The sequence below is a fragment of the Pholcus phalangioides genome, unplaced genomic scaffold, assembly GCF_987345545.1.
Source record: "Pholcus phalangioides strain wild (caught in Gottingen) unplaced genomic scaffold, Ppha-v1.0 ptg000021l_1, whole genome shotgun sequence".
NCBI lineage: Eukaryota > Metazoa > Arthropoda > Arachnida > Araneae > Pholcidae > Pholcus > Pholcus phalangioides.
The window spans coordinates 7,623,597-7,646,326 of record NW_028301614.1 but is presented as its reverse complement, the minus strand read 5'-3'; the positions used below and the strand labels follow the sequence as shown (position 1 = coordinate 7,646,326).

Sequence of the window (22,730 nt, the reverse complement as noted above, 5' to 3'; positions counted from 1 at the left end):
TGGTTGAAGTTGTCATTGTGTGAGGGTTTGGGGAATTCAGGCACAGCCGTCTTAATTGTATGATAGGTCCTCGGACAAAGTGATATTCTTCCTAATTTATCTGCTTATACATTTCTATGCTTTCTTTCGAAAATCATGTAACACCAATTCTCATTATCACGAGGCCTCTTATGCACAGGAGGTCTCTGGACAGATACCGGAAACTCCTCATACGTTAAGAAAACGCTGAGTACCAGGATTGGACGAATAATTTGCCCGGCCACGTTAACATTCGAACTGGGCATGCATTTCTTTCAAACACATGCCCGATTAGTTTATATAATTTTTGAAAAAATTCGAACTATATTTATATGTATATTATATTATACAGTATTAAATATAACATACATATTTTTAATATATGTTTCTGTAACACACATTATTTGTGAAAATCATATTGACAAATGGATAACATCACACGAGAAAGTTTTGATAGTTTAGTTCCTGTAATAGTTTGAAGCGGTATCGATATCAAGTTTCTCTTGAAACTTTCTGATAAAACACGCATTTTCAATGACACTCACAAACACGCCGTCACACAAAATCCAATTCCGCGAGCTTTTCTTGAATATCAAAGGCGTAAGCGGGGGAAACTTTCACTGAATAACGGTGAGAATTCATCAAATAAATCCTACGAAATCTCCATTACTGTCTTAGAAACTGCTGCGACGACAGCGAGGGAGTCTCATTGAAATGGCGATAGTCCTATAATACCGTATACGGGAGTGGGTGCCCTTAGTGAAATGACAATCCGAATAACGTACAAAATATTTCTCTTCCAGGTGTTGCTCGAAGGTTTTAACTCGAATGCATCATAACAAGACAACCTAAAATGGAATTCACTATAAAGCAGAAAATTCCTGCACATTAAGAGATTTCAGTCAAAAGAGATTTCTGAAACAAATACACCAGATTCACCGAATTCATTTTCACTTCACTCACCCATCTCGTGACGTCCGTAAATCTTTACATTTCAGGAAACAGTTTTCTCTTGCCTTTGTCACAAACTTCACCGTATTCAGTAAAAGTAAAATTTTGACCTATTTTTTTTCAGATTAATTCAAATGGAAAACACGCTGTTTCAAGAAAAGCGCCCATAGAAATTAAATGTTCATAGTTGACTCCAACAATTTAGGGAATATTTGAGAAATATTGTCAAAATAGGGAAATTACTCACGCACAAATTATTAGAGTTCCAAAAAATACTGATAAGAAACATTTCTGGGACAAAGTTTTTAGATTTCAAAGTCAACTCTTGGCTCAAAGACATACTAATTGACGAGAATATTCCCGGAATCAGTGAGGAATTTGTCCAGGACTATTTTTTTCATTCTTCTTTGAGCAGCACTTCATAACATTCTTTGCAAACTCGAATATGTGACATGTTGAGTTGGAACCGACAGCGGAATAATCTTCCGGCTTCGGGAGAAAGGATCCCGTCATCATGGTTGCACGTGTATTAGTTAGTACTTCGGCGGTGAACTTTGTCTTCTTGTTGATGACTGGGCTTAAAGTTTTATGGAACCACTTAGATTTAAAAAAAGGCTTTTTGAGGGATATTTTGGTCGTCGAGGTCATCACTGGCATCCAATGATTTACTACAGTTACTTCCATAACTCTCACAGTAGGTTTCTGAAATCAATCATGTGACCTGTCTATCAGAAAGGTTACGCGTGTTAGGTTAAAGAGGTTAGGACGCACGCGACCCGTGGGTCAGCTGTTGGCCATCCCTGCAATAGAGGATTGGGGACGAATTAAGTTAATTTTCTTGCAAAAAAAAAAAAAAGGGGGAAATAGTAGAACAGAGCCGACTTCAGACGTTGCAATGGAAGGATATTTGTAGGTCGCTATATTGAATTGAAACACGTTTGCTGATTTTAACATTGGCTTGAAAACAACACGCGGCATGAATGGGAAAAACATCAGAACTTTTTGTACCCATCGTTGTATTAGAACGGCCCTTATAATGCACAGTCGTTATAGCGAGCATTGACTGTATATATATACATATGTATATATACAGTCAAGTATATATATACATATGCATACATGTGTATTACAAAAATCATGCGTTAAAATGCATATTCATAGTTGAAAGACATTTAGCAGCAGAGAAATGTTACAAATCGAAATAAATTTTCTTCGATAACTAAATTTTTCTTGTCCGCGTGACAAGAATTCCAGATAATATACAAGTACACTATATCTTTACATTGGACAGTCCTCTTTCAGAGACATTGTGAGAGCCATGAAGATGGATAATGAATATTGCTGCGGAAAGAAATAATTTTATAATGAGTAATCCTCCCATGAAAGAAACATCCGTACCGGTACCATTTATTAATCAAATCTGTATTGGGTCTCTGAGTAAACAGCTCTAAACTGCATTAATACTCACGTACGCCAATGCAATTGAGAAATCGAGGGGAAAATGGCACAAAACTATTTCCCTGCCTTTGAGCATCTGTGATCTGTTCCGCGGCGTCTCATTCTTATTTAAACTCGCCGAAGGGTCATCCGTCGGAATATGTTTACTCGGTGGAATATTCGATGATAAATTTCAAGAAATATCATCCGATCCACAGCGAAATCCCATGTCCGGTTGTGCATGGCGATGTAATTATTATGACAACCACAGAAGATACATGCATAATTCACATCATCCCATCTGGTTTTCGTTAAATTTTCCAAACTCCGTTCCGGAATTTAATGTATGCTCAATTATATCAATCGTCAGCCATGAATCATTTCCCTTTCGACAAACAAATGCATATGCGCATCAATGTATAATAATTATTATTAATGGAAACCGACCTGCATCAAGCCATCTCTTTGGATTTCTGCGATTTCTCAATTCACGATGAATGCAGAATGAATCTATCTCTGCGAGTGTATATGGTCAGAAGTCTCTAAACATTTTTTATTTATTTTATAAAGTACAATAAAGGGGTTCACAAGTCTGTCTTCCTTGGTTTTGTTCCACCCCCCGAATGTGAACGGGGTTCTCGCTCTAGTTGCATTGTCTTTGATGGTGCTGATTACACTTTTACCGGCCAAACACATATTTAGATTGATTTTTCCTTGTTTCCTTTCTGATCCTTTAGTTTGGATATATCTACCTAAATATTCATGAAAGAAATGTTCTAGTATTTCTCCTGGACTTGCTCACCACATGTCCATAGAAACAATATTAATATTTCATGACATGAGAACTTGAATGAATGAAATTAATCAAGTGCTCTCTTAGAAGAAAAATATTTTTCTTCTAAGAGAGCAATTGATTTTTTTTCTTGACGGTGTAAGATTGTAAACTTGATTTACAAAACAAAAATTTCATTCATTCAAGTTCTCATGTCATGAATTCTCTAATTCTTTAATGGCCAATGTTCCCGATTGGGAACATTGGCCATTAAAGTGAATCAAAAGTTTTGTGATATTTGCTAAATGGTACTTGATTGATTCGGAAAATTGATTGATTTTCAATTGTTTCTTATTCCTTGATTGAAATTCTTCCTACAGTTTATAATAACTATTCTCTCAAGACTTGCAGAATCAATGTATTTAATCTCTGAACCTAATACGCACTTTATACGATTCTTATCAACAGATCTTGAAATATGAGAATTCGTTTTAGTATGAAAGTCATCATTCCATTCGAGATACAAATGCGAGCATTAATTTCGAAAGACCCTCCAGAGCTCCTGACAAATCACAACAGCATGGCAAGTACTGTGAAATCCGAGAGAATCTCCCTATAACGAGTAATTTTGCAGGTGATTTTCAAATAGCAAATGTTAAAGATACAAAAAATTCGGTTATAACGTGTTGGAAATTACTAAGCTTTCATCCCACCAAAAAATCTCAAATAGGTCAGTTCTTTTTTCTCTTCAGTAATTAAACTAAAAGATTGAGTTACTATCACTCACAATCACGCATTCTTTTGGTGAACATTACGCTGAAGTTCTTGTAATAAAGAATGGGATCACATTTGTCACTACTCTTCATATTTTTAGACTTCCCCACTGTGCATGGGGTACGTAACCATTTTATTTCACTGTTGCCTCTCCGAGACTAAGAGACCACTGCCAGAGCTTATTTAACCAGAACTTGTTACGAAATACGCCCTTCACATCGGCTACTACATAGACCGGAGTAGTGTCAGTAAAGTTAAGCTAAGTAGTGTCAGCTTAATTATACTGGACCATGGTAAAAAGATTACTGCGATAAAAAGTGCCACTTTTTCATCTGTCATCTGGTGGTCAAAAATTGAACTAGTCATATTAAACCATTCTTTACCCCATGGTACATATGTATATTCTATATTTCGTCAAAATGCCTTCTTCAAAAAGAGGTATATACGTCTGAGTTGTGCTAGTTTATTCATAATCACCGTGTACTTCTTCAATGACTGAATAAAGGGTTTCAGGGCACCCACAGGAAAAGAAAAGTATCTTCTTTCAATTTAGGAAATTTTAGGAATGAAAAATCTCATCACACTCACACACGATTAGTATAAAAAAAAAATTCATCGATTTAAAGGGATATTTGATTGAATCAAAGATATGAAATTATACAGGGTGATTCCACAATTCCCCCTTGCGTCATTTTACCAGCAAACCGTTGATCCTACAGGCATGCTTCCAGTTAGACAAAGTATTCAGTGCAGAACTCAGATAAGCCATTTATTTTGCAAGGTGTTGTCTAAATACTAAAATAAAATACGGGCACCCTTTGCTCAAAAACTGAATGAGGAAGTTGTTGCCGTGACTCTCCTGAGACAAACTTGTGAACCTGAACCAAAAGTTCAATTTTGACTGAGATATTTGAATATAAAAATTGAGAAAGAATAGCATAAGCGAAGAAAAGAAACATTAACAGGTAGTTTATGCTGTTCTTTCCGAATCTTTCTCTGATTTTGGAATTCAAATATCTCACAAATATTGCACTCGGAAACGTAGAATTTTGCTGTTGGGCTCAGCGGAGAGAGAGAAAAAGAGGACACAACTTTCTAATTGCTTTTTTAGGACAACGTGTCAAATTAAAAAGTTATTTTTTTAATTTTGTAACTACACATCCCCGGGCAAGATGAACGATGTATATATCCGAGTTCTACACGTTATTTGAATACTTTTTGAATATGAAATATGAATATGAATATTTTTTTCCATTTGGTGGTATCCCTGCAGAATCAACAGTTCGTCAGTAAAATGCGGGAAGGAGAACTGCGGGTTCATCCCTGTGCATTCGGAAAAGCCAATAACCAAAATCATATTTTTCATCTCAACCACTCCCTATTTTATATTCAGAGATGACACGCTCATAAACTAATTCCTATTCAACAGAATAACATCGGAATTCCCGGAGTGTACTAAAATGGAATTCCCGTGGGAAAGAGTAGCAGCGTACATGTGAAATATGTGTGGCTGTATATATACACCAATATACTAACTCAAATTTACGGGTGAACTGGAATTTTTCACGATATAGGAGTCCTACGCAAAAATGATTGTTATCATTCATGGCATGTAGCTCATTATTTTCGAAGTAATTTAATCTCATCGCAGTTATTTATCCGTTAAACCCTACATTAAGAGCAGTGAGTGACTTTTCATTTATAATGACGTATTTACATGCAACAGATATGAAGAACACATGATCTAAAGGTCGAATCTAATTCAAAAATAGAAATATATAAAAACTTCCCACTCTTTATTACAGCGTAATGTGATTTGCGGCAACGGGCTCCAAATGTTGTTTTTTTTCTTTTTCCACCATCAAAGAGTAACGACCCACCAAATACAATAAGCGTCAACTCAGCTCATTTTTCTTAATCCGGTTTGACACGGAAAAGACACCAAATGAAAACAGCGGGAGATTTATTAGGACAAGCACCAAATCGACCCTCGCCCCCCTCTTTTAGTGGAAAATTCTGGAACAGAAATATTTACTCTTTCCTATTTTACTTTTTTCTATTTTTAATCCGTTTCCCGGCTCCAAAATGAGCGCCCACGATAAATTGGTTGTATAGAGGCAAACCTATCAGATATTGTTTGGGAAAGACGTTAGAGATGTTCTGAGCGTAACATCCACTCGCACATTCTTCTCTCTCTCAAAACCGTTTTCTACCATTATATCTCCGTGTTTGACGTGAGTTTCCCAAAACTCTTTCTAGAAATCGTGTTAAGTGTTAAGATAAACAAGTTTGTTTTCGTTGATATCAATTTCAGTACCGTGCTTGGAGCAAAGATGACAGGTGTCTCAAAATACGTTTAATGCGGTATTTTAGAGGCGGAGATAACGTGATGATAATGTGCTCGAGTGCTTGTCTTTCCCGAATCCAAAATAATCACTTCGGTATAAAATATCTTAGTAATTCTTATGATAAGCGAATGCTTCTGTAGATGCATATGAAGACATTAAAATTAAAAGTGAAACCAGGATTATTACAAGTTACTTTACTCAAAAAAGGAGGACATACGTTCTCTTACGTTATAGAGAATTTGCCCTTACGTCCTCCTTTTCAGGTTCCTGGAATTATTTTCATTTTTTTCTGGGGAATGTTCTTCCTCACTATGAAACATATCTCTTAATTAACATGAATGTTTATTTATCTGGGGTGTTCTTTCCCTCTTCACATGCTCACACACTTTCACCACTCGCCATCAAAATTCCCAGAATACGACAGCCCAAGTTGCCTTTAATTAGAACAGACGCTACTAAGACTATGGCCCAGCTTGCTCCAGTTGGTATGAAAAAGACAGTCCGGAAAAAACGGCGTCTGAAAGAAGCAAACCTCATATCTATTCATTTTGAAAATATCACTGTTTGCTGTCCAGCAGCTAAAGCCGTACACTGAAATAAAGAGGGATGACAGTGCCAGTGCCATCTTAATGCATGGGCCCGCTCAGGCATGGCCCCGGGGAAGCTCAAGAGCAGAAAGGGCCTCATGAAAATAAGATCTGGTGACATTTTTGAAATTTAGTATGCAAATTGGGTAGAGGTATTTCTCCAACCTGGAAGGCGGTCCCAGAAAAATCACTGCCCATGGCACCTTTGGTGTTGTTAAGACACTCATGAGGGAGGGGAGTGTTACCTCTTCCATTCAGAAATATAGAAATTGGGAAGAGGGTGATCATTGTGACTTCAAAATTTTTTTGTGTAATTCACTGTTTTGAAGACAGTGAATTACAGAAAATTAATTATTTTCGTGTGTGTTTGTCAGGAAGCATGTGTGGCCATGTGGTCATAATAGAGACACGGGTAAGTACCCCATTCGCTGCACAGTGGTAGCCAACGGAAATTAGTTCTCTATAGTTCCCAACTTCGAAGCGTTAAAAAGCCTCACCACAGAGAGGAACAAACCTACAGTAGTCGAGATATTCAATCATTAGACTTCATTTATAGCATGAAAAATTGGCCACGAAGCTGAGCTGGAAGAGATCTCGGCAACGGGGCAAGTTCAAAGTTCTGGCGTTCATTCATTCAGCATGAAAAAATTCATGTCAGTACTAAGAATTGTGCCAGAGTGGCATGGTGGTAAGATACTCGTCTACCATCGTGAAGGTTGTTGTCAGGGTCCCGGGTTCGAACCCAAGGGAGGAGGATATTGATAAGATATTTTCCCTAACTAACTCGAGGCGACCACCGATAGACAGCGCCTTCACTTCCAACCCATCTCACTAATGGCAGTAAATTGCGCTATAGCGATAAGGCCAAAGTTGGTGTTTGGTGAAGTAGTAGTACTAAGAATTCACGTGCAACACTAGAAACGCATTCAGACTGTTGGATACACTTCCGGCACAACTCATTTATAGCAAATTAGACTAAATTATTTCTGGCTTCTTGCCAATGTTTTGTCAAATATATAATCAAAGTACTCTCAAACAGTTTTGCTCGAGCGTTATATTTACATGCCAGGGACACACACCGCTGCATAATTCGTCAAATGCATCATTATTTACAGTTCTAACAACCGGAGAATTCTTGGCCATGTTGAGAAAAATGCAAAGAGACTTACCCCTTGAGAAATCCAACCCAGAAAATGGTGGCGAAGGAGAAACTTCGGGCCACCAATCTCAACTCCAGTTTTATGTCCAAAAAGCAGCAAGTCCACCTATAGTTCCGACAGCGCTTCACTTTCACTGCTTCAAAAGAATTCGAACTTTCCACCAAAAATATAAAACTTTTAACGATGACTTATCAAAAACAAAAACAGATTATAAAGGTACAGAAATATACAAATAAATTCCAAAACATTTTTTGTGAATCTGCTATTTCAGAACTAAAATAATTGTTGATGAACTTCGATGACTTGTTGGAATTTATTTGTATATTTTTGTACCTTTATAATCTGTTTTTTTTTTGAAGCGTTCTGAACAATGAAAAAATTATTAAAAATGCTAACTATGATAAACAAGAGTTATGGGCGATTATACGAAAGACAGAGCGTATGAAAGTTTTAATAACCGGTTTTATACGAAATTTTGTAGTTATTAATTTCAAAGATACATGGCGCCATAGTTGTGCAACTCTTATGGGCAGTCAGAAGTAGGTTGATGTATTTTAGTAAACACCAAATTTTTTTCATATTTTTTTCATCAAAATATCCATTAAAAAATTCCAAAAACTGCTCATCATGGAAAATTGAATTTCACCGAAAGAGCACTGTTATGAGGTTATTTGGATTAACTAATCAAAATTTATCGCTAGGGTTGTCCGTGATGACGGGAAATGGAGATAACCAAACGATCCGGTTCACTAAAAACATGAAAGTATCAAAGAAATCTTAAGAATCGATGATGACACAGTGAGAAATAAAAAATAAATATTATTTTAAGATTATAATCTCGATGCATTTTAATATTATACTTTACATATTCGAGAGTGGAATCAAAAATTATTTTTATTCATTTTACTACTCATTAATGAATGATTACACAAATTTGAAATTTGAATGTTAATACCTATATTGTATTTCATTCATGTACAGTAAAACCTTTTTCTGCAGACATCGGTGAGACAAAATAACTCGTCCGTAAAATAGCGGTGACAGTCAAGAGTTTGAAAAGTATAAAAGAGTGACCGCATCTGAGGGTATCCGTCAAGAGTAGTTTTACTGCATTAGTATTTTTTTACTAGGCCAGATAAGACAGAGGCCAAAGAGTCGGGAGCTGGATAATCGAGATTCCACTATAGTTCAAAAAGAGCGTGTAAAGAGATCACAAATGTGAACGTCCATACGAGCTGCAAAAACAATTTTTTACGATTGCCCAACATTTTCTCTTTTTGGGCACCTTAGTGTGTTTACTACTTTTACCCTTCAACTATATATATCTCTCTATCACAATGTGTTGTGAGAGCACAACACATTGCTTCACCATCCATGCTCTCTCGTGTGTGTGAAACAACATCCAGCCTTTCTCAAAGACAAGAAATCTCCGTCAACAACTATCTCAGATTTTCACCATCAAAGCAATATCATGAAAACAGTAAAGCTACGGCAATGTAAGACCGCAAAGACTCCGACCCAGATAGTCTTCGATACATCGCCAGACAGGAATAATAAATATTTTTACGATGTCACAACCCAGACCTAGACATGACATCGGGCTAGTCAAGTGACCTTTGGCAATGATACTCAATGTTTTCACCTATGGCGCTGTACGCGAATTCATTCATCCATGTACGCGAGTGAATATACAGTATAACCTCTCTTTTGCGGACACCGGCGGGACAAAAAAATTCGACCGTAAAAGAGGGGTGACCGTTAAGCAGGGGTTTGAAAAGCATACTTTTTTATTATACAAAGGGAAATTGCTTTTTTGCTGTAAAAGAAGGTGGACCGCATCTGAGTGGTGTCCACTAAAAGAGGGTTTAACTGTATGTGAAAAAAGCTTATCCTATTTATACCTTAAAACAGGGGTTTAAACCTTTCAGACACACCCAGTAAAATTGAAACTTCCCACGAAGCTCTCCAGCCACCAAGTCCAGGTGACATCTTGAATGAATGAGCCAATGATGCCCCGAGTTAAACAAGGACAAAAATAATTGAAGATTTCATTTTATTTATTTCGAAGTTATTTCTCTTATAAAATTAACAATTTTTATTAGTTCTAGAATAATTTTTTCCCTACTGCTGAAAAAGTATTGACTGCATTAAATAATTCCGAGATTAATTTTAATCTGAAATCATTTTAAATAATTGTTAAATTATTTAATTTCAGTAATTCTGAAAAGTTATTTTCATTCTCACGCACACACACACACACAATTCCTTCAATACCATTTTTTTCATTAATTCTGAGTTTTCATCAGTTTGCTGGAATTATTTCTTTAATTAATTCTAAGCTTTCATAAATTCTGGCATTATTTCAGTTATTAATTCCGAATTTTCATGCTGGATTTATTTCATCCATTAATCAATTCTGGAATTATTTCTTTAATTAATTCTGAGCTTTCATCAATTCTGGAATTATTTCTTTTATTAATTCTAAGCTTTCATAAATTCTGGCATTATTTCTGTTTGGACGATCGGGGATCGTTTTATTTTTGATTTCTTCCTTTTTATCGTTTATTTTCATTATTACTGTTTTGTAAGATGGCAACAGTTACGTTCAAAACATCGTGGTAACAAGTCGCACATGTATGTAGCTCGCATGCTTTATATGTGAAGAAATTAAATCTAATTCTAAAAAGTCGTCTCATAATTCCGAACAAGCGACTGCGAAGCAAGCCCCAAAGAAATCAGCAGGTGCGTATTGTGAAGCGCCATGAAAAATGGTCCGTCGAGAAGCCGGAGGCTCTTCGTGTGCACTTGTTTCGATTTGGAAGCCGGACAGCTCGGTGATAGGAAAGGAAACTTAGTCAACCAAAATAAGCGAGTGTTATCGGTGAGTGAACTCAACTCTTTTCCGTGGCGTTTCTGTTTGAATTAAATCGTTCTCAAATATGCCGAAATCAAAATCTAGTGATATGCTCTCAGAATTCAAGCTCTGGACGAAGGAAATTCGAACGGCGGAGGAAGAGGTGCCAGCCATTTTAGAATCCAATGACGTGTATTTGCTACGGGAATTCAAGCGCGAGCTAAAAAACTTGAATCAGAATCTAGAGAGGTGCTACCGCGATATCGCGAAATCGAATGAATCACTCGGTGAAGTGGAGTATGACGGCTACGTAGAGCTGAGACGAAAAATTCGCGAGATGACAAGTTCGGTGTCGATGGCTGAAGATAGTTTCAGCCAGCCCAGTGAAAAATCTCAGTCGAAGGACAATAATCTCAAACTGCCAACGTTCGAGTTACCGGAGTTCAAGGGCGAGTTCGGAGGTTGGCTGAGCTTCAAGGAAATCTTCGAGGGTTCTATCGGCAACAACCCCAATTTATCAGATGTCCAGAAGTTCCAGTATCTGAAGGCGGCCCTGAAAGGTGAAGCGGCGAGATTAGTGTCGGGATTTGCGATTACGAGTGCGAGTTATTCTCAAGCGTGGGATTCTCTGAAGTCGAGATATGACAACAAGCGTGAACTCGCGTATGCACAGTGCGCCAAGATCTTCCAGCTGAAACAAGTGAAAATCGTGAATTCAAGAAACATCTTGGAACTGCTGGACACGGCGAACGAGGCAATACGAAATCTACAGTGCTTGGGACTTGAAGTAAGTGGTCTCTCGAATGTACTGTTGGTGTACTTTCTAAAACAAAAATTGGATGATAATCTAATCAAGCAGTGGGAACTAAGTCAAGGTCAAGATTATCCCGAGTATGATGAATTCATAGCTTTCCTTGAAAAACAGGCCAGGTGTCTAAAGTCTGTCCAAGATGGTCCCAGACCAAGGGAAGAGTCGAAAGGCAATTCTAGACTTGCTTTTTCCTGTGCTACTCGTAAACAAGCTAATGTGTTGTGTATAGTGTGTAAACAAGATCATAAGCTCAGTGATTGTAGCAAATTTAAATCCATGACATTCAACGACAGGTGGATTTTCGTGAAGTCAAATAAGCTATGCTTCAATTGCTTGAGGAATAATCACTCAGCTGCAAAATGTTTGTTTACAACCCGCTGCCAGTGTTGTAAAGGAAAGCACCATACTCTCTTGCATGAATTCAAGGTACAGCCTCCTGTCGTAACACCTACGAGTGAAGAAGCAGCCGTGTCGAGCACTTTCAATGTTTCCAAAGCAAAATCACGTCAAGTACTGTTGTCTACAGCACTCATAAAGGTCCGCGGGTGCCGGGGTGATTATGTAAAATGTCGAGCACTCCTGGATAGTGGCTCCCAAACATCTCTCATAACCAAGGACTGTTGCAAGAAAGTAGGAATGATATTCAAAAAATCTAAGCATTCGATTCTAGGGGTCAGTGATGAAATATGTGACGTTTCGACAGCACAAGTGAATCTGAAGTTCATCGCAAGTTGCGGCAAGGGTCAAATCCATACAACAACAGCATTAGTTGTCGAAAAACTGTCTTCAAAAATCCCCAACTTCGAGATATCCGTTCCTGAGGGAATATTCGGTGACATTCAACTAGCCGATCCTGAATTCTACAAGTCGAGGCCGATCGATATAATTCTAGGTGCAGATGTTTTCTTCGATATTCTGGAGCCGGAACGACTCTCAATTCCTGGAGCTCCACTTGCAGTGAGGACAAAACTGGGATGGATACTGACTGGAAGGGTGCCGGCTAAGGGGACACGGCAAGGACTCGAAATTAGCTGCACTCAGACTCAGTGTTGTAGTGCCAGTGTGGACGAGATTCTCAACCGGTTCTGGGAACTGGAAGCGATTCCCGCCGAAAGAGAAGAATTGTCCGATGAAATGATGTGCCAGGAAATTTACGCTACAGATGTCAAGAGAAGTGATTCGGGACGGTATGTAGTGAGTCTGCCATTCAAATCTACAACTGCTGATTTGGGAGAATCTAGATCCATAGCGGTCAAACGATTCAAGACACTGGAGAGACGTTTGTCAAGCCAACCCGAACTCAAAAAAAAATACGTGGACTTCATGAACGAGTACCAAGAACTGGGTCATATGGAGCTCATTCCAGAATCAAGCGTGAGTAGTCATTGCACTGAGCATTTCTATATGCCGCATCATGGTGTCCTGAGAGAGCAGAGCAGCACGACTAAACTGAGGGTGGTGTTCGATGCCTCGTGCAAGACGTCATCAGGTATCTCACTGAATCAAATTCTGTATTCTGGTCCGAGACTCCAGGAAGATATCTTTGATGTTCTTATACGATTCAGATCGCATGCTGTTGCACTCACCGCTGACATAGAAAAGATGTTTCGACAGATTCTCGTTCAGAGGAATCACTCCGAGTTTCAACGCATAGTGTGGAGAAACGATCCAAGTGAGGAGTTGAAGGACTATAGACTGACTACAGTTACTTATGGTACAACCTGTGCTCCGTTCTTGGCCATTCGAACAATTCAGCAGTTGATTCAAGATGAAGAGCAACAATTCCCAGATGTTTCAAGGATTGCATCGAAGGATTTCTACGTCGACGATTTGCTGACCGGTGCTGCAACCATCAGTGAAGCAAGGATGTTGATGAACAAAATGATAAAACTCATGCAAAGGGGAGGATTCCAGTTGAGGAAGTGGAACTCTAACATCAAGGCGGTTATGAATGACCTTCCCCCGGAACTTCAAGGTTCTACAAATCTGGTTCAATTCGAAAAAACTCCGTTCACAAAAATTCTGGGAATTCTATGGAATACATGTGTAGATACCTTCAGTGTTCAAGTTGATGAAACTTCCACAGAAATCCAAACAAAAAGACAGCTCCTATCCCAGATTGCTAAGGTTTATGATCCTCTGGGTTTTTTGAGTCCGACCACCGTGATCCTAAAAATTCTGATGCAAGGTCTGTGGAAGGATCATAGGGGTTGGGATGAACCCTTTGATGCCTCATGTCTTGTCGGATGGAGAAAAATTAGTAAGGAGTTTTCTCTCCTGAAGGACATTTCTGTTCCCAGATTTCTTATGGGGAGTACAAGGACTGTCAGTAGCATGGATATTCATGGATATTCATGGATTTTGTGATGCATCATGTAAGGCATATTCTGCAGTTTGTTACCTTCGCACTGAGTTTACAGATGATGAAGTGAATGTAGCCTTGATATGTGCAAAGACAAAGGTTGCCCCATTGAAATCTACAACCATACCACGTCTGGAACTGTGTGGAGCAGTGTTGCTGGCTAAACTATCCGAACGAGTGAATGGAGCTTTGAATCTGAAAATCAACAACACAATTCTGTGGGCTGACTCGAAGGTTGTACTTCATTGGATAAAATCCGATCCCACTAGGTGGAGGACATTCGTCGCGAACCGAGTGAAACAGATTCACGTATCAAGTGATCCAAATCAATGGCATCACGTTCCCGGCAAGGAGAACCCAGCTGATTGTGCCTCCAGGGGGTTATCACCGTCACAACTGAGAGAAAATTTCTTGTGGTGGAGAGGGCCAGATTGGTTAAGTGAAAGTGGCTTGGTGATACCATCCAGTTCCGACCCTTCAGACCAGTTGATGGAGGATGAATCGGAATTAAAAAAGTCGGTGAATGCAACCCAATCTCACGAAATCGTGGAACAATGGAGTTTGATCAGCAAGTATTCATCGTTCGTTAAACTTCAACGTGTTGCTGCTTGGAGTCTTCGTTTCATCCACAATTGTAAATCCAAGAACAAAATCGTTGGTTCACTAAGTGCTGCTGAATTAAATGATGCTACTCTAGCATTAGTTCGGATCGTGCAGAACTCAGAGTTCAAGGACGAACACAGTTTTCTTGATAAGGGAAATCCCCTTCCACCCACAAACAAATTCTTGTCACTAAGTCCATTCATCGATTCAAGGGGTTTGATACGAGTGGGTGGTAGATTGAAACATTCGGATCTTAGTACAAGTGCCAAGCATCCGTTGCTCCTGCCTAAAAATCATCATCTGACATCCCTGATAGTGGAACATTTCCATCTCAAATACCTTCATGCTGGAGCTGAACTGGTCCTCTCAATAATTCGACAGCAATTCTGGATTACGTCGGGTAGAAGCATCGTAAGAAAAATACTCAACAGGTGCGTAACCTGTTACAGATTCAAGGCACGACCTGAAACGTCAATGTTGGGTAATTTACCCGCACACAGAGTCTTGCCCTGCAGACCGTTCCAAAGAACTGGTGTAGACTTTGCCGGACCGATTACAACAAAGCCGATATTGAAGAGGTCGAAGGTTCGACTCAAGTCATACTTAGCGTTGTTCGTATGGTTCACAACAAAGGCAATTCACATTGAAATCGTGTCAGAGCTAAGTACTGCAGCTTTCCTTGCAGCATTTAGAAGATTCATATCCAGAAGAGGGAAGCCCACAGATATGTATTCGGACAATGCGACCAACTTCAAGGGTGCTGCCAATTATTTAAAGGCACAGTTCGAACTCTGTAAATCCCAAGATGTGCAGAAAGTTATCTCTGAAGAAAAAATCAATTGGCACTTCATTCCTCCGTTATCACCTCACTTTGGTGGACTGTGGGAATCCAACATCAAATGTTTAAAGCGCCATCTGTTGAAAACGTGCAAGGGAAGTGCTCTCACTTATGAGGAGTTAACTACTCTGACTGTCCAGATTGAAGCTTGCATGAATTCAAGACCCCTAACCAACTCGGTTGAACTCGGCCAAGATCCAAACGAGCTGCAAGCTCTGACTCCTGGACATTTTCTCATCGGTACTCCAATGACTGCTGTACCCGAAGGTGATGGTGAAGCATCGGGAAGTCTACAAGCCAAATGGGCCAAGATACAAAAATTGCAAAAGGATTTCTGGAATCGATGGTCCAGGGAATATTTGACCAGTCTTCAACCAAGGATGAAGTGGAAACGTGAAACGTCAAACATAGCAGTCGGCGATCTCGTTATCTTGAAGGAAGACACACCTCCCCTCAAGTGGCACTTGGCTCGAGTGACCCAAGTCTTTCCAGGTGACGACGGAAAGGTCAGAGTTGTGGAAATCAAGACTGACTGGTTTATACAAACGTTCCGTGAATCATCTATGTCGTTTGCCAGTGGATTATTGACTGTCACCCTTTTGGGGCGGGAGTATGGACGATCGGGGATCGTTTTATTTTTGTTTTCTTCCTTTTTATCGTTTATTTTCATTATTACTGTTTTGTAAGATGGCAACAGTTGCGTTCAAAACATCGTGGTAACAAGTCGCACTTGTATGTAGCTCGCATGCTTTATATCTGAAGAAATTAAATCTAATTCTAAAATGTCGTCTCATAATTCCGAACAAGCGACTGCGAAGCAAGCCCCAAAAAAATCAGCAGGTGCATATTGTGAAGCGCCACTGTTATTAATTCCGAATTTTCATGCTGGATATATTTCATCCATTAATCAATTCTGGAATTATTTCTTTAATTAATTCTGAGCTTTCATCAATTCTGGAATTATTTCTTTTATTAATTCTAAGCTTTCATCAATTCCGGAATTATTTCTTTTATTAATTCTAAGCTTTCATAAATTCTGGCATTATTTCTGTTATTAATTCCGAATTTTCATGCTGGATATATTTCATCCATTAATCAATTCTGGAATTATTTCTTTAATTAATTCTGAGCTTTCATCAATTCTGGAATTATTTATTTTATTAATTCTGAGCTTTCATCAATTCTGGAATTATTTCTTTTATTAATTCTAAGCTTTCATCAATTCCGGAATTATTTCTTTTATTAATTCTAAGCTTTCATAAATTCTGGCATTATTTCTGTTATTAATTCCGAATTTTCATGCTGGATATATTTCATCCATTAATCAATTCTGGAATTATTTCTTTAATTAATTCTGAGCTTTCATCAATTCTGGAATTATTTCTTTTATTAATTCTAAGCTTTCACCAATTCTGGAATTATTTCTTTTATTAATTCTAAGCTTTCATAAATTCTGGCATTATTTCTGTTATTAATTCCGAATTTCCATGCTGGATATATTTCATCCATTAATCAATTCTGGAATTATTTCTTTAATTAATTCTGAGCTTTCATCAATTCTGGAATTATTTCTTTTATTAATTCTAAGCTTTCATCAATTCCGGAATTATTTCTTTTATTAATTCTAAGCTTTCATAAATTCTGGCATTATTTCTGTTATTAATTCCGAATTTTCATGCTGGATATATTTCATCCATTAATCAATTCTGGAATTATTTCTTTAATTAGTTCTGAGCTTTCATCAATTCTGGAATTATTTCTTTTATTAATTCTAAGCTTTGCTCAATTCTGGAATTATTTCTTTTATTAATTCTAAGCTTTCATAAATTCTGGCATTATTTCTGTTATTAATTCCGAATTTTCATGCTGGATATATTTCATCCATTAATCAATTCTGGAATTATTTCTTTAATTAATTCTGAGCTTTCATCAATTCTGGAATTATTTCTTTTATTAATTCTAAGCTTTCATCAATTCCGGAATTATTTATTTTATTAATTCTAAGCTTTCATAAATTCTGGCATTATTTCTGTTATTAATTCCGAATTTTCATGCTGGATATATTTCATCCATTAATCAATTCTGGAATTATTTCTTTAATTAATTCTGAGCTTTCATCAATTCTGGAATTATTTATTTTATTAATTCTAAGCTTTGATCAATTCTGGAATTATTTCTTTTATTAATTCTAAGCTTTCATAAATTCTGGCATTATTTCTGTTATTAATTCCGAATTTTCATGCTGGATATATTTCATCCATTAATCAATTCTGGAATTATTTCTTTAATTAATTCTGAGCTTTCATCAATTCTGGAATTATTTCTTTTATTAATTCTAAGCTTTCATCAATTCTGGAATTATTTCTTTTATTAATTCTAAGCTTTCATCAATTCTGGAATTATTTCTTTTATTAATTCTAAGCTTTCATAAATTCTGGCATTATTTCTGTTATTAATTCCGAAATTCCATGCTGGATATATTTCATCCATTAATCAATTCTGGAATTATTTCTTTAATTAATTCTGAGCTTTCATCAATTCTGGAATTATTTCTTTTATTAATTCTAAGCTTTCATCAATTCCGGAATTATTTCTTTTATTAATTCTAAGCTTTCATAAATTCTGGCATTATTTCTGTTATTAATTCCGAATTTTCATGCTGGATATATTTCATCCATTAATCAATTCTGGAATTATTTCTTTAATTAATTCTGAGCTTTCATCAATTCTGGAATTATTTCTTTTATTAATTCTAAGCTTTCATCAATTCTGGAATTATTTCTTTTATTAATTCTAAGCTTTCATCAATTCTGGAATTATTTCTTTTATTAATTCTAAGCTTTCATAAATTCTGGCATTATTTCTGTTATTAATTCCGAAATTCCATGCTGGATATATTTCATCCATTAATCAATTCTGGAATTATTTCTTTAATTAATTCTGAGCTTTCATCAATTCTGGAATTATTTCTTTTATTAATTCTAAGCTTTCATCAATTCCGGAATTATTTCTTTTATTAATTCTAAGCTTTCATAAATTCTGGCATTATTTCTGTTATTAATTCCGAATTTTCATGCTGGATATATTTCATCCATTAATCAATTCTGGAATTATTTCTTTAATTAATTCTGAGCTTTCATCAATTCTGGAATTATTTATTTTATTAATTCTAAGCTTTGATCAATTCTGGAATTATTTCTTTTATTAATTCTAAGCTTTCATAAATTCTGGCATTATTTCTGTTATTAATTCCGAATTTTCATGCTGGATATATTTCATCCATTAATCAATTCTGGAATTATTTCTTTAATTAATTCTGAGCTTTCATCAATTCTGGAATTATTTCTTTTATTAATTCTAAGCTTTCATCAATTCTGGAATTATTTCTTTTATTAATTCTAAGCTTTCATCAATTCTGGAATTATTTCTTTTATTAATTCTAAGCTTTCATAAATTCTGGCATTATTTCTGTTATTAATTCCGAATTTCCATGCTGGATATATTTCATCCATTAATGAATTCTGGAATTATTTCTTTAATTAATTCTGAGCTTTCATCAATTCTGGAATTATTTCTTTTATTAATTCTAAGCTTTCATCAATTCCGGAATTATTTCTTTTATTAATTCTAAGCTTTCATAAATTCTGGCATTATTTCTGTTATTAATTCCGAATTTTCATGCTGGATATATTTCATCCATTAATCAATTCTGGAATTATTTCTTTAATTAATTCTGAGCTTTCATCAATTCTGGAATTATTTCTTTTACTAATTCTAAGCTTTGATCAATTCTGGAATTATTTCTTTTATTAATTCTAAGCTTTCATAAATTCTGGCATTATTTCTGTTATTAATTCCGAATTTTCATGCTGGATTTATTTCATCCATTAATCAATTCTGGAATTATTTCTTTAAATAATTCTGAGCTTTCATCAATTCTGGAATTATTTCTTTTATTAATTCTAAGCTTTCATCAATTCTGGAATTATTTCTTTTATTAATTCTAAGCTTTCATAAATTCTGGCATTATTTCTGTTATTAATTCCGAATTTTCATGCGGGATATATTTCATCCATTAATCAATTCTGGAATTATTTCTTTAATTAATTCTGAGCTTTCATCAATTCTGGAATTATTTCTTTTATTAATTCTAAGCTTTCATCAATTCTGGAATTATTTCTTTTATTAATTCTAAGCTTTCATAAATTCTGGCATTATTTCTGTTATTAATTCCGAATTTTCATGCTGGATATATTTCATCCATTAATCGATTCTGGAATTATTTCTTTAATTAATTCTGAGCTTTCATCAATTCTGGAATTATTTCTTTTATTAATTCTAAGCTTTGATCAATTCAGGAATTATTTCTTTTATTAATTCTAAGCTTTCATAAATTCTGGCATTATTTCTGTTATTAATTCCGAATTTTCATGCTGGATTTATTTCATCCATTAATCAATTCTGGAATTATTTCTTTAATTAATTCTGAGCTTTCATCAATTCTGGAATTATTTCTTTCATTAATTCTGAGCTTTCATAAATTCTGGAATTATTTCTTTTACTAAATCTGAGCTTTCATCAATTCTGGAATTATTTCTTTTATTAATTCTGAGCTTTCATCAATTCTGGAATTATTTCTTTCATTAATTCTGAGCTTTCATCAATTCTGGAATTATTTCTTTCATTAATTCTGAGCTTTCATCAATTCTGGAATTATTTCTTTTATTAATTCTGAGCTTTCATCAATTCTGGAATTATTTCTTTCATTAATTCTGAGCTTTCATCAATTCTGGAATTATTTCTTTTATTAATTCTGAGCTTTCATCAATTCTGGAATTATTTCTTTCATTAATTCTGAGCTTTCATCAATTCTGGAATTATTTCTTTTATTAATTCTGAGCTTTCATCAATTCTGGAATTATTTCTTTTATTAATTCTGAAATTATTTCCTTCATCAATTCTGGAATTATTTCTTTTATTAATTCTGAGCTTTCATCAATTCTGGAATTATTTCTTTAATTAATTCTGGAATTATTTCTTTGATTAATTCTGAAATTATTTCCTTCATCAATTCTGAAATTATTTCCTTCATCAATTCTGAAATTATTTCCTTCATCAATTCTGAAATTATTTCCTTCATCAATTCTGAAATTATTTCCTTCATCAATTCTGAAATTATTTCCTTCATAAATTCTAGAATTAACTGTTTTTCAATGTTTTCAACCATTTTCAGAAAATGATCGGCTGGCCACGACTAAAAACTCATAGGGTTAACTGTGGCCCGCGGAACCACGCGTCCCTGTCTTAAAAGACAAACCAATGACATCTTTGATATTATGTGTCCTTTACTCAAAGTATTATATTCATACTCGGGCTTGGATTTTTAAAGAATTATTATTTTCAGTAATAAAAATCAAACGATAAAATTTAATGATACATAATGTCAGGAGAGCTTTTCTTTCCTATTCCTGATATAAAATAAACTGGATCATGGATAGAAATATTTCTTATTTTTTCGATTCTTTCTTTGTTATTGTCATTTCTTTCTTTGTTATTATCATTTCTTTTTTTGAACGTTCAATGAAAAACGGATTTTTCCCGTTTTTCTTTTCCTATTCTAACTAAATGACAGGAAAGGAAAAAAAATTATCTTTTCTTTATCGATGGATTTCTATCTGGATCTTTCCATTTTATTTATTTTTTCGTTATTTTGTGTACTTTTCAAAGGAAAGACAAATTTAGGATTACTGTACAAAAGGAATCAGTATCCGTCTCTTCCCTATTTTTCTATTTTTTCGTTTATTTTAAGTGGTAGGAGCGGGGCTTACATTTTTTTAGATTTTTTTTTTCATTTACGTAAAAATAGAATTATTGCTCAAAAAGACTTTATATTGTGATTGCTTTATGATCTTTTTTTACGTTGTTATTTTAGGTTTTAAGGAGTTTTTATTTTTAGTGAATTTTGATTTCGATAAACATAAAAACTGCATTAAACTTATGTTCCTGCAATATGACAGATATCTTTGAAATTAGAACCACCGAGCAGAGTGTTTCAAAGTGTTTTCAAAAAGTCAAGTTATTTGTAATTTTGTCGTTGGCATTATTTTAGTGGGAAAGATTTAGTGTCTTTTTTGACGTAATTTAGTGTCTTTCCTGGCATAATTTAGTGTTTTTTCGGCATAATTTACTTTGGCATACTTTAGTGCCTTTTGGAATTCCATGCTTATGAACTAACGCCGGATTAAATAATTTGTACTATCGCACAGAAGAAGCCCTATTTTACCAAGCCAATCTCCTATCCTACAGATTCACCATTTCAACGGCCCAATTCCATGAATTAGGATTTGAAACAATGTCTCATCTATCCAATTCTACAGAACTGGCCTCACGTGACTTCTTTCCTGTGACTTTTGCTTATGGGTAGAAAAAAAAAACAATAGCATCAAATGAAGAGGCCATTGCAGATGTAAATGACAACTTTGAAGTGCTTGAGAAAACGTAATTTCTTTGGCTGCATGAAGAAGGTTTATCCTCAGGGAAAAAAGTGTACAGTGCATTTGAAGGAGATTATGCTGAAAAAATTAAACAGAATTTTTCGTAGGGAAAAAAAGGTGAACAAACTTTTTTTATCCTACTTATCAAATGACCACGTCTTAGGCCCAATACATCGAATTATGTGAATTGGCTGGGATTTTGTGCGCCAATTGTATTGAGCATCTTTCTGTTACGGATTGATGGAAGAACAGAATAATTCGTTAACAGGAAAAGAGATGAACAATAAGCTCTTCGTTTAAAAATAAAATATTTAGTACACGCGTATTATAGGAGTATGTGAGTGAGTTCAAATTTGTGTGTTGAACGTCATTAGCGTGCACAGTAGCAGCACTTTAGGTTGAATTTAAATTGGACACTGTGTACACCACGTACGTAAGATTAACAACCGAAGGTATATGTTGAATTACGTCATCTGCGATATCGAGCTTCCCATTACTGATATTAACCAAGTACTCTTCGCCAATCTTGTAATGTAGGGAATTAGAGCCGCTGTCGGTCGTATGGGCATCGTCCTGAAGATCCAGGTTTGAACCCCATTTGATAGCACTGTGGTTGGATGCTGAAGTTGGTATTTCTTCTGTTTTCCAGCTTCGAGGCACGCGCAGATGTAATTCGATCCGCTCTCCCATTTGACAAATCTCTCACACAGGGAGCAGGCAG

At 35.8% G+C, this 22,730-nt stretch overlaps 1 protein-coding gene across 1 annotated transcript; it reads left to right on the top strand.

Annotated features, from left to right (window-relative positions):
• The first annotated feature begins 10,986 nt into the window (after positions 1-10,986).
• Positions 10,987-21,454, top strand: LOC149070559 (uncharacterized). The gene is made up of 3 exons (XM_089248883.1): positions 10,987-13,900; positions 14,013-16,125; positions 21,448-21,454. The coding sequence occupies exons 1-3, from the start codon at positions 10,987-10,989 to the stop codon at positions 21,452-21,454; spliced, it is 5,034 nt and encodes a 1,677-aa protein (XP_089105009.1).
• Positions 21,455-22,730: the final 1,276 nt, after the last annotated feature.